Source organism: Citrus sinensis, chromosome 4, assembly GCF_022201045.2.
Source record: "Citrus sinensis cultivar Valencia sweet orange chromosome 4, DVS_A1.0, whole genome shotgun sequence".
NCBI classification, from domain to species: domain Eukaryota; kingdom Viridiplantae; phylum Streptophyta; class Magnoliopsida; order Sapindales; family Rutaceae; genus Citrus; species Citrus sinensis.
The window spans coordinates 799515-814533 of record NC_068559.1 but is presented as its reverse complement, the minus strand read 5'-3'; the positions used below and the strand labels follow the sequence as shown (position 1 = coordinate 814533).

The following is a 15019-nucleotide window of genomic DNA, read 5'->3' as shown; positions in this document are numbered from 1 at the left end:
AGTTCGAGAACTGCTTTGTAGTAGATAGATGTGGATTGGGAGGTGGTCTTGCGTTGTTATGGACTTTGGATGTCAGCTTGGAAGTAAAGTCGTACAGTAAGCACCATATAGATGCTGTTATTCACAATGAAAATGGGAGCTCTTGGAGATGCACATGCGTCTATGGTCACCCTGAATCAGAGCAAAAAAAACATACTTGGTCGTTGTTACGAAGGCTAGCAGCTTCAGGGCAGATTTTTAACTATGAGAAGTCAAGCATGCTCTTTAGCAACAATGTACATAATAGCCAAATTGAGATCATTAAGGGGATTTTTCAGCTCAATGTCGTGTCCAAACATAACAAATACCTTGGGTTACCATCTATGGTGGGGAGAAGAAAAATAAGCTTCTTCAATGAGATAAAATTGTGGATTTGGAACAAGTTATCAAGTTGGCAGAATAAACTCTTTTCAAGTGGGGGTCGAGAAGTGCTCATCAAGGCAGTGGCTCAAGCGGTTCCGGCATATGCAATGAGTGTGTTCAAGCTCCCGACAAGCATTTGCGAAGACATTCAAAAGGCAATAGCGAGGTTTTGGTGGGGCTCTTCATCAGATCGCAAAGGCATTCATTGGGCTAAATGGGAGAAGTTTTGTCAAGCAAAGATAGGAGGAGGAATGGGCTTCCGAGATTTTTCAAGTTTCAACAAAGCTTTGATTGCGAAACAAGGGTAGAGGATTATTCAGCATCCTGAATCTTTAGTGGCAAGAGTGCTAAAGGCAAAGTACTTCAAACAATCCAGCTTCATGGAAGCAAAATTAGGATCAAGACCATCTTTTGTCTGGAGAAGCATTTTATGGGGTCGGCAGATTATGCAAAAAGGTTTAAGGTGGAAAATTGGCTCTGGAAACCAAGTGTGCATTTACAAGAGCAATTGGTTACCAAGACCGGAAGCCTTTAAACCATTCTCTCCTCCAACATTGGATATCCATGCAGTAGTTGCTGACTTGATTGATGAGAATCAGAACTGGAAGAAGGAAATGATATACCAGCACTTTATGAAAGAAGATGCAACCATGATCGTTCGAATTCAGCTCCCAAAGACTCCAAACTCTGACCAGTACTTGTGGCACTATGATAAATATGGGCAATATTCTGTCAAAAGTGGATACCAGATCTCTTTGAAGCTGAAGTGCCCAGACAGCCCGTGTAACTCAGACAGCTTATTAAGCCAATGGAATGTTATTTGGGCTGCTGAATTACCAGAAAAAATTAAGATTTTCATGTGGAGAGCAGTGAAGAATCTCTTGCCAACAACTTCTAATCTTTGGAGAAGGAAGATTGTGGGGAGCCCTATTTGTCGAAGATGTGGAGTAAAAAATGAGGATGTGATTCATGCATTATTGGATTGCAAAGTAGCCAAAAAAGTGTAGAGGAATGCTGGTTGTGCAGAGGAAATCGAGAAGTTGGTTCAGCAAGATTTGATGGCAGTGCTGGTAGAAATTCAGAGGAAAAATGGTAAAAAAGAGCTGGAATTGATAGTTGTTCTGTGCTGGACCATTTGGTACTCACAGAATCTTTTCATCTTTGAGAATAAGAGAGAAGATTCACAGTTATCAATTGCTAGAGCTGAGGCAAATATGGATTCATTTAAAAGAATTAAAAAGCCATTTTCAAAAATTCTGGAAAAGCAGCAAAGGAATAGAAAGCAAGTCTGGAACCCTCCCCCCAGTGGCTGGTTTAAAATTAACGTGGATGCAGCAATGAATGTTAAAGACCAAATGGCTGGGTTGGGTGTGATTATTAGAAATTCTAAGGGAGAGGTAGTGGCAGCTGCAGTCCAAAAATCTTGTTTTCAGCTCAGTAGTACTCACATGGAAGCTGAAGCTGTAATCCTGGGTATTAAGAGTGCTCAGAGGGCAGAGTTCTCCCTAATGATCATAGAAACAGACTCACAAGAAGTGGTAGACTTAACATTGAGCAAGAAAGTCAGCATAACAGAAACCTCCTGGATAATTGCAGACATCCAAGAAAGCATCCAGAGTTCGAATCAGTTTTCAATTCAATATACACCAAGAGAATGTAATGTCACAGCCCATGATTTAGCCAAGAAAGCTTTAGAGTTTGAAAACTCAGTTTTTTGGGATGGATCATTCCCTCCGCAAATTGTGTCCTTATTTCCCAGTTTCAATCAATGAAAGCTATATTTTCATTTAAAAAAAAAAAAACAAAGGAGACCTTCCATAGGATTTTTCATGCGAGAAGACAAAAGAAATGCATCATTAGAAGAGAAGGGGCATTTTACGTTACGCTTCAATAGAATGTATTTAATAAGGTTAGAATAAGCACTATGGTTGATCGAAGGTCTGTCTTTCATTGCGTATAAACATATGTAACATAATAGAATGAATTTAATAAGGTTAGAATAAGCACCATGGTTGATCGAAGGTCTGTCTTTCAGTGCGTATAAACATATGTAACATTTGATTGACAATAATTTAATGTTGATTAAGATTACAAAGTAGTAAACAATGAAAAATGATATTTAACCAGAAATATGATATATTAAGTTAGAGACGACGGCATTGTGGTATGAGCAATATTACTGTGGTGTCAATAGTGTTATTATATTATATAAACAGTAATCTCATTTTTATTTTTGTTAGTGTCTTGTTTGTTGTTCAAATACTAGTACTTTCAGATATTTCCTTATGAGTTACTTATTATAGATATATATAGAGTTCGGTTCTCTGTCTCTCTCATAATCTAACTTTTTACACTAGCAAAATATAAATAAATAAATAGTTGTTTATAGAGAACAAATCTTAATCATTTATAGGTGATCATGTACCTATGATACATAATTTTTAAAAGGTGAGAGCTTAGATTAGCGAATTTTTAAAAGGTGAGAGCTTAGATTAGCAAAGATTTATTTATTCATTTATTTTTACAGCAGATCCACACATTTCGTTAACTTTTTCATTATCCCTCAAAAACTTTTTGTTGCGTATAGTTAATGTTATACATCTATATCGCAAAGGAATGGTCCAGTTAGCTTATTGTACTCGCAATAGATGAAACGCTCAAATTCAAGGAAATATATAAATTATCACTTCACTACTCTCACAGTTATAATATATCAAATGATTAGAAAAATGATAATAGCCTATCATTTTAGAGTGGAGTTATTAACATCCCTCTAAAATTCTCATTGAAACCCTTTCCTTACCTCAACCTATCAAATAACTAAAAAATTTAATATATTTATTTTAATTCCATAAACACCCTTAACAACATAATCCCTAAACAAGGAAAAAAAAAGCAAGAAAATTCAGTAAAGACTAATCCTTTTACTACATAAATGACAAACTCTTCCTTTTCCATAAAGTTTAAGAGTTAAGTCATGACAATATTGATTATCAACACCAAAAAATTTGCATGAGATTGCATTTTAAAGAATCCAACAAAAATAGAAATTATTTAAATGAAAATGCCTAACATTAATTAATAATACAATTTCATTTTGCATATATGAATTTAGGTGTCTGTTCTTCACTCAGAACAATAATTAGAAATAAAAGATCTTTCATTGATAATGGGTTTGATCTATTGGATTTTTAATCCAATATTATTGGATCATTAATCCAATGTTGGGCCTACAGTGAATAATTATGTGTTGTGAATTGTCATATAGGGTTAAACTGAATTAAAGGTGATTTATTAAAGTTTTCGGTATTATGAGCTTTAATGTATCTAATAGAGTGTAGGCCTTTAATGTATAACGACCCAATGGTATAAATTTTATGATAGACAGAATTAGGAGTACCTAATGACAACAGGAAAAAATTGTCTATATAAATGATTATGGTCTCCAGGTCACACGTATATTCTATTCTCTATTGACATCCCACCATCATCAGAGAGAGTAGTGAGAAACTTAAAGAATTCTTTAAGAGAACGTGTAGATCTGGAAGGTCAACCACACTACTCGAGAAAAGAATTAAGTATTATGGATTTAGGTACGTTCCCACATAATTTTATTATTGATTCTTAATGATACAACATGTATATTCTTGGGATATAGGTGATGGTTTTCACCAAAAGATTTTTGTTATAATATAATTAATATGCTACAATTTTTTCTTAGAGATGAGAATAAAATAGAACAAACTTTATAATGTAGTATTTGATTGTTATTTGGGGTAATTTTTACGGACCTCCCCTGAGGTTTGATGTATTGACACTTAGATAGAAAGTATGCCCGTAATTACAGAGACCTCCCCTGCCGTCTGTACTCAGTTTCGTATATTGTCAGTATAGGAGGGCAAATTAGTAAAAACGCATTTAAAATTGAAATAAGTAAAAAGCTAATTTCAAGATAAACCCACTGAAACACTCAAACAATCCTGATGAAAATCAGTAACCACTAACTAGAGGATGGAAGAATGCTTGCTCTCTTTCATCAACCTAACTCATCACAAAACCATTTTCTCTTTCAATCAACCGAGGCCCACATGCACTCCTCATCTCTAAATGCTTTGAAGATGAAAAAAATCAGATTTTTGTTGCCAAGTTCTGCAACTTTAACTTAGATTTATTAACAAGAAAAGCATCGATGGTGGCCTAAGGGTGGTGTCAGGTGAAAATAGCTGAAAATAGCTGACTATTTGGCGTCGGACATGACTGTTATTGACTTGAATTCAAAGAAGGTTAGTCTTTGAAACAATTTTGGATTTAATTTTTTTGGTTTAATAGTTATTATGTTTTAAAATAAAATTGAAATTTTATTTTATTTTAATCATAGATTGGGTTTTTTTTATTGTTTGAAAATGAAAATGGGCTGAAGTGTTGGAGAACGGTTGGCATTATGTTGTTCATAAAAAAAAAATGATATCAATTTGTTGATGTATTGGAGAAGATGCATGTTGTTTATTACTTTCAGACCTTAGCTATCTGGATTTGTCAAGTTAAGAGCTAATCATAACATATGTGTTAGAAATTAGTGATTTTTATGTGACTTCTTTGTCAAATGAAAACGGGTTAGCACTGTTATGAAGAATATGGATGCTATTGGAGGAATTAACTTCTTAACATGTGCTTGAACTAAAAATACCAATGCATATTAGAAATTAGTGAAGTTATATGCATTAATAATATTGGAAAATAAGGGTTTGTTTGTGATGCTTTGAAGAAGTTGAAAAGGATATTGCTTGTTCTCCTTAATATGGAGAATTTTTAGTTGCTTGATAAAAAAAGCATTAGTGACAAATAAAATGAAGAAATTTTGGATGATGTTTGTGTAAAAGATTTAAATTTTGAAGAAATTTTTTTTATTAGTGACAAATAGCAAGAAGGAATTTTGTAAGCCCAACTGAAAAAAATTGAGGTAACCTGTCTCTTCTTATTCTAGATTCTTTTTTCTTTCTTTGTTTTACTTCCCATTTCATCTTCAGCACATCTAGTAATTGGCAGGAATAATTGGAAGGAAAGAAGGCAGAATATGCTGAAAATCTGAAAAATAAGGTAGCTATACGTCACAAAGAAATGGAAGAGGAAAGGGCAATAGTTGAAGTTAGTGGTGAAGATTGAATCCTTGAGTCAAAGGAGATGGTTGAAAAAATTGGTGTAACTAAGAGCACTTTAATGATCAATGGAATTAAACTAATGTTAACAATAGGTTGTTGTCTATTAGATAGACCAAATTTGGCTTTGAACTGTTGTATTATGTTAAATTTTTAAAATTTAATTCATTGTATAGTATTGCTAGCCCTAGTTTCCCTACTATATTTTTTTCTTTTTACAATTGATGAATATTTGATGTCAATTTTTTATTTCCCAAAGGTGTTAAAAGTGTAATGATTAATTTGATATTTAGCACCAAGGGTACTTAATTTTAAAATTTTTTTTCATTGTATACTATCGCTAGCCCTAGTTTCCTAGTAATTTTTTTTACTTTTTACAATTGATGAATATTTAATGTCAAATCTTTGTTTCCCAAGCGTGTTAAAGTGTAATGATTAATTTGATAGTTAGCACTAAGGGTGTTGAGGTCTTTTCTTGAATCAAAGGTATTTTTGACATATCACCAGTCAACTAACAGTCAAGAAAACTGAGTACAGACGGTAGGGGAGGTCTCTGTAATTACAGTTATACTTTCTATCTAAGTGTCAATACGTCAAACCTCAGGGGAGGTCCCTAAAAATTACCCTTGTTATTTGTGCTTTTAAATATCAAATCATCAGAATTTTTATCTAAGTAAAAAATCAATTGGAGAAAAAATATACATATTTGTGCATGATGGAAAGAGATTGTTCAATCGTGGAGTTTAATTCGAGAAGAACAAAGGTATGTATGAAATAAAGTATATGCAGAAATAAAGTATTTGAAGGTAAATATTAAAATTATTTAATGGGGTTTTATGAGAAAAGAGGTTTTGTGAGAGTTTTGAAAGAGTTCTAATAACATCACTCATCATTTTGTTATAATAATTTTTATAATCATTTGAAATTGTAACACTCGTGCTTGTGATATAAGGCCAAACGTGGCTTATTGTTTTACAAGCGCTCAACTACCTTCTTCATTTGATTGGACCTGCTAGCTTCACTAATTTGCTCGTTAGAAAGATGATTAATTAATTTAAAAATAATTATCATTATTGATGAAAAATACAAGAATAATAATAAAATTCAATATCTATTTTTTTGAAAGAAAAATTTTTAATGCTAAATACACGCTTTTGATTTGAGACTTTGAGAGGTACATTTTGGTCCTAATAAACTATTCGTTAACTTTGAGAGGCAAGTTTTGATGGATTTGCATCACTTATGTATGGGCACGCATAAGAGAGAGCCTCTATACTTATATTCTAAATATATACCCATGAGTAATTAGGTGCAAACCCTTCATATCTTAGCTTTCTTTCCTATGTAGAACGAGTGTATTTTTCTCTAATTTTTTCAATTTCAGGGGTATAGTTTGACTGTTTGAGTAACAATTTTTTATTTATTTTAGTATTATTTTGAGCATATAAATGTCATTTTGAAGTATTTATGGAGTATTACCTGAAACAACTTCGACTTTTCACTTATACTAAGTAGGTTCCACTCAAAATTATGCCTTAAAATAACTACTTGTGCTCCACTTTTCTAACATTAAATTGATGGGCATTCTCTTTTTCTTTAATATCCTTGACGGGTATTTCCTATATGGTATTTATATGATGCATCAAAATAAGGTGGCTTAAGTTTATGCAATTCATTTTGATTTGGATGTGTGAAAATCATAAGCAGACTCAATTCATTGTTATTGGAAGAATATTCCCAATTTTGTGCCCCATTGGCCATTTGTAGCCTCTGATTCCCATCTCCCGCTCTGAAACACTATTGTCACATCCAAGTGACTTGTAATTTTCCAATGAAAAAGATAAGCTTAACTTTCACTAACGTCATGGTCGGTCCATTAGGTACAAAATATATAATATAGTATTGACAACATTTAATATTGATTTAAGTGACATTAAAAAATATTAAATATTTCGACATGAGTTACCTGTACACACATATGGGTAGGTTGGGTTCTTTCTCTCATAATCTAATTCTTTACGTTAGTCAAATATAAACTAAAAATTATTCATAATCAAAGTAATAATAAAAGAATAAATGTCAATCATACTCAGTAATGCCGTGATGATGTACAAATGATAAATTCTTGAACAACATAACTGTTAAAAAAGATTTCATTTTTTTGTCGTAGTTGTTAAGTTATATTATTATGTAACATACATCAACCCAATAATTATTATCAGTAACATAAAAATATAATCAATAAAATTAATTATGTGTTATTGATAATAATTATTAAGTTGATGTATTTTATATAATTATATAACTTAATAAGGTTAACATTTAAAAAATTTCTATTATCCTAAATCTTTTACTGCATAACAAGTTATGGATAGCAAAGAGGTGGAAGCTATGAGACGTAAAAGGGCAAAAAGGAGAAAAGAAGGAGCCCGTCCACAAAAAAACACATTTCATGTTTTTATTGGTGGTCCAAATTTCACGCGCCCGTGCCACGATCGACAAGTAGTTACTGTGCATATTATTTTTGTTACAGTTAAGTCCAGCTGTGTATGCCAATCAATGGTGAATTATTGATGTGGGGTCTACTTAGAACGGAACATTTGTCACACAGGCTTGAGTCACTGGGTCAAACTCCAAAAAAGAAAAAGTCTAAATTAATCAAATCTCTTTCGCTCCACATAATTAGCCGATTAAAGAAACCTAATACAAGGACCAATTAAAATAATACACCCATTGCGAACACAGCGCAAGTCACTTTGTTGTTCCTCCTCGTTGGCGTTAATTCTCTCTCCCTCGGCTCCGCCGCCTCCGCTAACCGAACTAAAAGATTAAACAAATAACCAAAAACGCACAAAACCTTCGGATGACGTGGCACCCCCGTTAAACAATAAAATTGTTGTCGACCCCACGGACCCAACCGCTGATGTCACGGATCTCAAACCAATAACAAAACTAAATTTAATAAATCGTAACCGCTCTTACGAATCCGCCTGGCATCGTTCTGTTATATATAATAAAACCCTCAGAAAACGCGACTGCCTTATCTCTGCGTTTGTTGCAGGAACTAACCAAGCATCACAAACAAACGGAGATATTTTTTCCCTCCCCCTCTCTCTCTCTAAAGACTTTCTCTCTCAATAAAATTTTGTTGTTTCATTCGATAATTTTGATAGCATTTCAATTCCCCGACTTGATCGAAATCTAGGGCTTTGAATTCGTGACAAATTGGTCATGACGAACACTAAGAGGCAAGAAACGATCGACGATCGTGCAGATCAAGCGAACGGCGACGATTGCGTGGACGCGTCGTCGGTATCTTCGGCGGGCGTCGAGACCTCAACCTCGACCGTCGGATCGCGTGAGATCGGACTGGCTGAGCGATTGACGGACATATTCGTCGATGAAGGAGACGGAGATTTGTTGCTTCAACGTAGCGATCGCGAAGATAGGGTTCTGCAGTGGCTACAGGCTCTGGATATGCAGGTGATGGGAGCTTGTCGAGCCGACGAGAGATTGAAGCCATTGTTAAAGTCTAACGCGTCCAATGGAATCGTCGAAGATAGGTTGTTGGCTCATCTGAGTCAGGTACACGTGTCAAGGTTTATTTGTTGCTATTAGATGGATATATTTTTTGGGAGAATTTGCTTACGGTGAAGCTAATGATTGGTTTGACAAAATGAAATTACAGTATTTTGAGCCGTCGGAGGTTTGTATGCTGGCAAGGTGCTTTTGCATACCGCTTGTTTCAATCCGAGTCGGGAAGATTAACAAGCAGGGAACTCTATTATGCCCATCTACTGCAAGGTAACTGGATTTATAGCGACATCTATGTGTCTATGTCTCTACTTGCGTGTGATCACATTAATGATGCATGATTGTTGAATTGGGTTTTGAATATTTTGATAATTTCCTGTCTAGCTTTCGGTGAAATTCACTAGATTATCTTTCTTCCCCCCCCCCCCCCCAAAAAAAAAAAGAGGGTAGAGTTGATGATATATTTGGTAGTATGATAATCTTTGGAAAGTTTGTTCTTGTCAAACAAATCAAGGAGGGGGGAAAATATCATTTCAAGTGTATGTGAGATCATTTGATGGAAATGGTTAACATCTTTGGCTTCCCTTTACAGATAGTGAGATATCTGGATGAGGTTGAAGGTTGATTGTATTATAGTACTTCGTATTGTAGCGTTGTGCCATTTCCATGAGTCAAACCCCTTCCCAACCCCTTTTCTAATTTTTAAATTCTTGGTCTGCTTTTCATTTAGTTAACTGATTTAGTTATGGTGCATGCAAATTTGTCTTTATGGATGTGCTGGTGCCTTTTGCAGCTCTGTTGAAAGTTAATTTGCTCTATATTATGCAGTAATGCTTCTATATCTCATGCAGGCAGCTGGTTTAAAATATGCATTATTTAAAATGTTCTGATGTTTTGTAGTTTTGTAGTTTGTCAAGAGTGTTAGCATGCCTGTAAGTTTGTATGTTAATATATAATATGAGCATGTATTCATTTCTTGAGACCATTATGGCTTTTTCTGCTGGCTATTAAAATTGTGTAATTAACATTTTCTTGTTAAAACAATTGTGGGGTCTTTTATTCTCTTTAATCTTTGACATGACTTTTTAAAGAAAATGTATGATAAATATTTAATATGACTGTAGTTTCTCTTTGACTTGTTGAATTTTTTCTAGATAAGTAATTTATTTAATATAACTGTAGTTCATTACTGCTCGCATTTGATGGGGGAAGAAGTTTTGGAGGTTTATTTGATGTTATGGCATGTTGACGTAACGGTTTAAGTAGAACTTGCACTAGTATAATATATAGTTCCAATTTTCTCCTTGTGTCCCTTAGATTCTTAGGAGTGTATTTATTGGTACAAATCCTCTAGCATTGACAACTGTTTTTGTCTTACAAATATCGTGAGGTGGTGGATTATGGTAGATATAATAGGATTCTGTGTTTAGTTTATTGATGGTGTTCATCCTTCCAAATAAATATATCTTTTGACTTGTAGGTAAAGTGGGCGTGTTCTATAATGATCTCTGAATTAAGGGGAAGTAAAGGTAGTTTCATCTCCTATATTATACGATTTGCTGCTGCTTTTTGTATATATAGGATCAATATTTTAATTACGGTAAAATTGAGCGTAATGTCTTTGACTTTAATATGATTGTGATGCTATGTTCATGTTAATATTTTCTATTTTTTGATGAATAAATTTGTTGGGCTTTGATATGTTCAGTTTCTTTTACAGATCTTATTTACATCTTTGCACTTATTCTTTGTTATTCAATATTATTTGTCCGTTTGAATAAGTTTGCTTTTCAAGCTGAAAACCTGATTCTTTGTTATTCACACATCCTGTGGATGTGTAAATATTGCTATTAGATATATCTGCTAAATGAATGATTGACCTTTTTTTTTAGTTAAATGAAAAATTAGGTTATTGTAACCAACAATTTGTGTAGTATGTGTAATAAAGAGTTAATAAACAAAAATTAGAACTGCAGCTGCCCCATAGGAGTTTGGATTTCCTCATTTTGACCTTATCTAAAACTTTAAGCCACTACTGTTCGGGCAGATGGTAATCAATTAATCATGAATGAGTTGGAGGGTACATATTTGCATTTCCCTCCTGATGTCATTTTGTAGGTTATTGAGGGATCACATGCCTGTAACTCTGTCATTATGTTCAATGAAGTTAGCTTTGTCTTGGGCAGCTGTAATTGGGTTTTTTATTGTGCCTCCTTTGGATTTGTAGTTACAATTAGGTAGTATAGTGATAACTTTTGTAAACCTTACATTAGGCTGGAAAGGAACGGGGGTCTATTATGTTTTAGTGGTTAAGATATCTCAATCCTTCAGATTTGTATAAACTTAAATATGACTTATGATATATTAGGTGGAGAAGCTCTTTTAAGTTTTATTAGTATCCTTTCTGCTTTTGATAGGCTCTTGAATTTATATAGGGTGTAACCCTGTTAGCAGTTTCCTGCCTTTCTTTGTTGTTTGTGTTTATATTATTTTATTTTCCTGTTTACCTCTTTCTCAATTCTCTCTCTTTTGCATTTTGGAACAGAGGGAATTTAAGCCTTACAATCTTGCCAACATCCGATTTGCGGCTCTCATTCATTGGAGATGATGGTCATTCAGAGAGATTACTTACTTTAAGTAGTAAATCTGAATGCTCTGCTGTTGTAATTGATGAGATCCCTGCAGACAATTCTGGCCGGTCATTCCTTGTAAAGAGTCCAGATGGTAGAGTTGCATACTTCTGGTGCGCTGAAAAGTCTAAGCTTTTGGGAATTGAATTCATTTCAAAGGTGTGTATCACTCTTCCAATGATGATTGCAGTTATTACGTAATATAATGTGAATTCCATTTTACTATGATTTTATGGGTATTAATGTTTCTTATCTTAAATGGCACAGATGAAGGACTTAATCATGAGGAAACCATCAATTGCTGAATTAACTGGAATCAGTGAGTCACGCCTTGGAAATCTAGCAACGCACCTCCGTGCCTACTTGGCGGGATCATCATCGCTGATCAATGCCCGAGCAGGTTGCCCGAGTTCACTTTCTCCTTCCTTTGTTACCACATCTGCTTTATCTGATTCAATTCCAAATGCTCAATGTTCATCGATATCACTAAAATCCCTCCGATCCCGGAGTTCTGGCACTCAACCATTAAAGGCGAATTCGCTCTACCAGGGTAGCCTTAGTCCGAGATCTAGTTCCTTCAAAGAGGGCCTGCCCAGAAACTCATCCTCCTTAAGAAGTGCTGCTAGAGAAAAATTAAGGCGGCGTGGGGATGGTTTTTCGTCAGCAGTTGACAACCTGACAGCGACTTTACCAGTAACTACTGATGAACCGTACTTGAATCAATCTGAAACTGACAGCAACCGCGAAGCCAAAAGTTGCCAACTTTCTTCAAGCTTTCTGAAATCACTAGGGAAGTTGGCTGTCCCTCCAATTTCAAGCCTCGCATCTCAAGTACCTTCCATTGGATCACCTCTTTTCTCTCCTTACTACTGCTGGTGTCCCCTAAGTTCATCATCACTTCAATATCCGGCTATACCTCCACAACTCCCACTAAGCTCATCAAGTGAGTCACTTTCAGTGCCACCACCTTCTTCTTTATTATCAGCCAACGGATCCTCTAGTTTGTTGAAGTCAACGCCACCACGCAGTCTTGCTGATATTCCTGCACTAGATTTCCCAGCATTCCTGCCTGATCCATTGGTTCGGTTGCAAGTGACAAGTTCTCAGCAGATCCCAACTTTCACGCCTTTAATTTGTGATCCAATTGTTCATGTTCCAGTTATTGATGTTTGCTCATCTGGTCAAGGCTACCTGGTAAGTGCTGGTCCAGCCATTTCAACAACTATCCCTCCTTTGCACGCAAAACTTGTGAACCCTTTGATACCTGAGGGTGATTCTGTGGTGGAAAATGGTGCGAGGGAGACCCTGAGGCTGCTCATTAGCAGTTCAAGCCAGACCAACCCTCAATTGATGGGTGTACTGCCTGCTGTCTTGACCAGTGCTAATGAGACACAGAGTATGTTTGTTACTGGGAGCCGGGGTCTGTACTGTGGAACCAGAGATGTTGATGCAATTGGGAAGAGTATTGCTTTGGTTTCATTGTCTGCAAATTCGACAATAGGAGATGCCATTGCTGGAAAGAGATGCAATAGTCTTGAGAAGTTGGATGCTAAGCCACAGGATGAAGAGAGTAAGCTTGACACTCATTTTAAGGAAGAAATGACAGACTGATATAATGCCCGTAGCTATTTGTGTTTTGTTTCCTTTCTAGATCTGTATGCATTTTGCTCCGGAAGTGTAGATATAAATTACGGCTACAGCCTACAGGTGTGACATTTTGAATTGTAATTAGAGCAAATCTTGCCATTTTGTCTTTTTTTTTTTTTTTAAACTAGAGTTTCCAAGGTGGCTTTCTTTAGAATGGGAATGCACTTTAGTGCGTGTTTGGCACGCATCATGAATTTGTATTAAAATATTATTATATTATGTTTGGCATTTGTTTCGTATTTAATAAAAAACTAAACCCGTCGATAGGATTGGGTTTATGCGCGTTTGCTTACAATCTCAAAATTGAAACACAAAGAACGAAGAACTCAAGAAAACTTTGGCCGTCTTCCCCAAATCTCGTCTCTACGTACCGGGGTTGTTCTTTGTCCCATCGCCACCATGCTCTTTTGCTTTGTTGCAAGACACCCAGCTCAACCATCATCACATCGTGCAAACTATAGCTCCACCGCCATTGTGCCGTCTGACACGAAAGCTTGCCGACCACTGTTTTGCTTGACAATACTGCTCTGCTCCCGCTGCGCCTGTCTCCTTCTCCCCACTGGATCATCATTTCTCAATTTGTGTTTGATTTCTCAATTTCAGTTTGACTTCTGAACTAAGATTTAATTAAATTGGCTGGTGAGGGAGATTTTTTTATCAATAATTTTTGTTCAACAGGTGTTAGAATTAACAACTTTCATTATTATTATTTTTTGTTATTTTCCTATCAATTATTGGGTTAATATGAAGTTAAGATGTCGGTTGGGGTCCGCCTACGTTGCATTTAATGTAACGTACACTCAGTCTGTAAAATTTCATCTAGTCCTTTATATTTTATGTTATTTATATTTTATTCATGAATATTATAAATTTTTTAAAATGTAAAATTTTGTTTAACCCCTTATATTCAATTTTATTTTTTTAAAACCTTAGAGTATGAATTCGCCCCTATAATATTAAATTCTCAAAATAACCTCCATTTAATTAAAAAATATAATTATTGTTAAATGAATTATAATTATAGTTATTATTTTATTATAATCATAAATATTTTTTAATAGATTATTGTTATTATTAATAACAAGAATAAAAAGCATTACAATTAATTAATCTATTAACAATAATTAATAATATTTTTTATTAATTTGTTAATAATAATAATAATAATTAATGATTATCTAGATTTTTTTAATATTAATTATAAAACTTATTTTTATAATAAAAATTGTTATTACTCACACACAAGTCACTATCTAAACGTAAGGTATTTTTCCAGTCTCCGCTCTCCTGGCAGCCTAAAAGTCCACAAACGCATGAGACCCCCTTGCCCAAACAACTCAAAAAATATTATTATAATCATAAATATGTTAATCGGAACTAGTTTATTTAAAATAAAAGTCTCTGCTCTCCTTTCATATTTTATTATAATCATAAATATGTTAATTATCATTGATGATGATGATTATTATTATTATTATTAACAAATTAATAAAAAATATTATTAATTATTGTTAATAGATTAATTAATTATAATTCTTTTTATTCTTGTTATTAATAATAACAATAATCTATTAAAAAAATATTTATGATTATAATAAAATAATAATTATAATTATAATTCATTTAACAATAATTATATTTTTTAATTAA

The 15019-nt window shown here is 34.2% G+C and overlaps 2 protein-coding genes across 2 annotated transcripts; both read left to right on the top strand.

The window, feature by feature from the left end:
- The first annotated feature begins 1460 nt into the window (after window positions 1–1460).
- LOC107178012 (uncharacterized) lies at window positions 1461–2174 on the top strand. The gene has a single exon (XM_015532636.2). It carries the CDS (start codon window positions 1461–1463, stop codon window positions 2172–2174), a length of 714 nt encoding a protein of 237 aa, XP_015388122.1.
- Window positions 2175–8590: 6416 nt separating this feature from the next.
- Window positions 8591–13588, top strand: LOC102619622 (uncharacterized). The gene is made up of 4 exons (XM_006486305.4): window positions 8591–9143; window positions 9247–9362; window positions 11638–11881; window positions 11990–13588. Exons 1-4 carry the CDS (start codon window positions 8790–8792, stop codon window positions 13331–13333), a joined length of 2058 nt encoding a protein of 685 aa, XP_006486368.1. The 5' UTR covers window positions 8591–8789; the 3' UTR covers window positions 13334–13588.
- Window positions 13589–15019: the final 1431 nt, after the last annotated feature.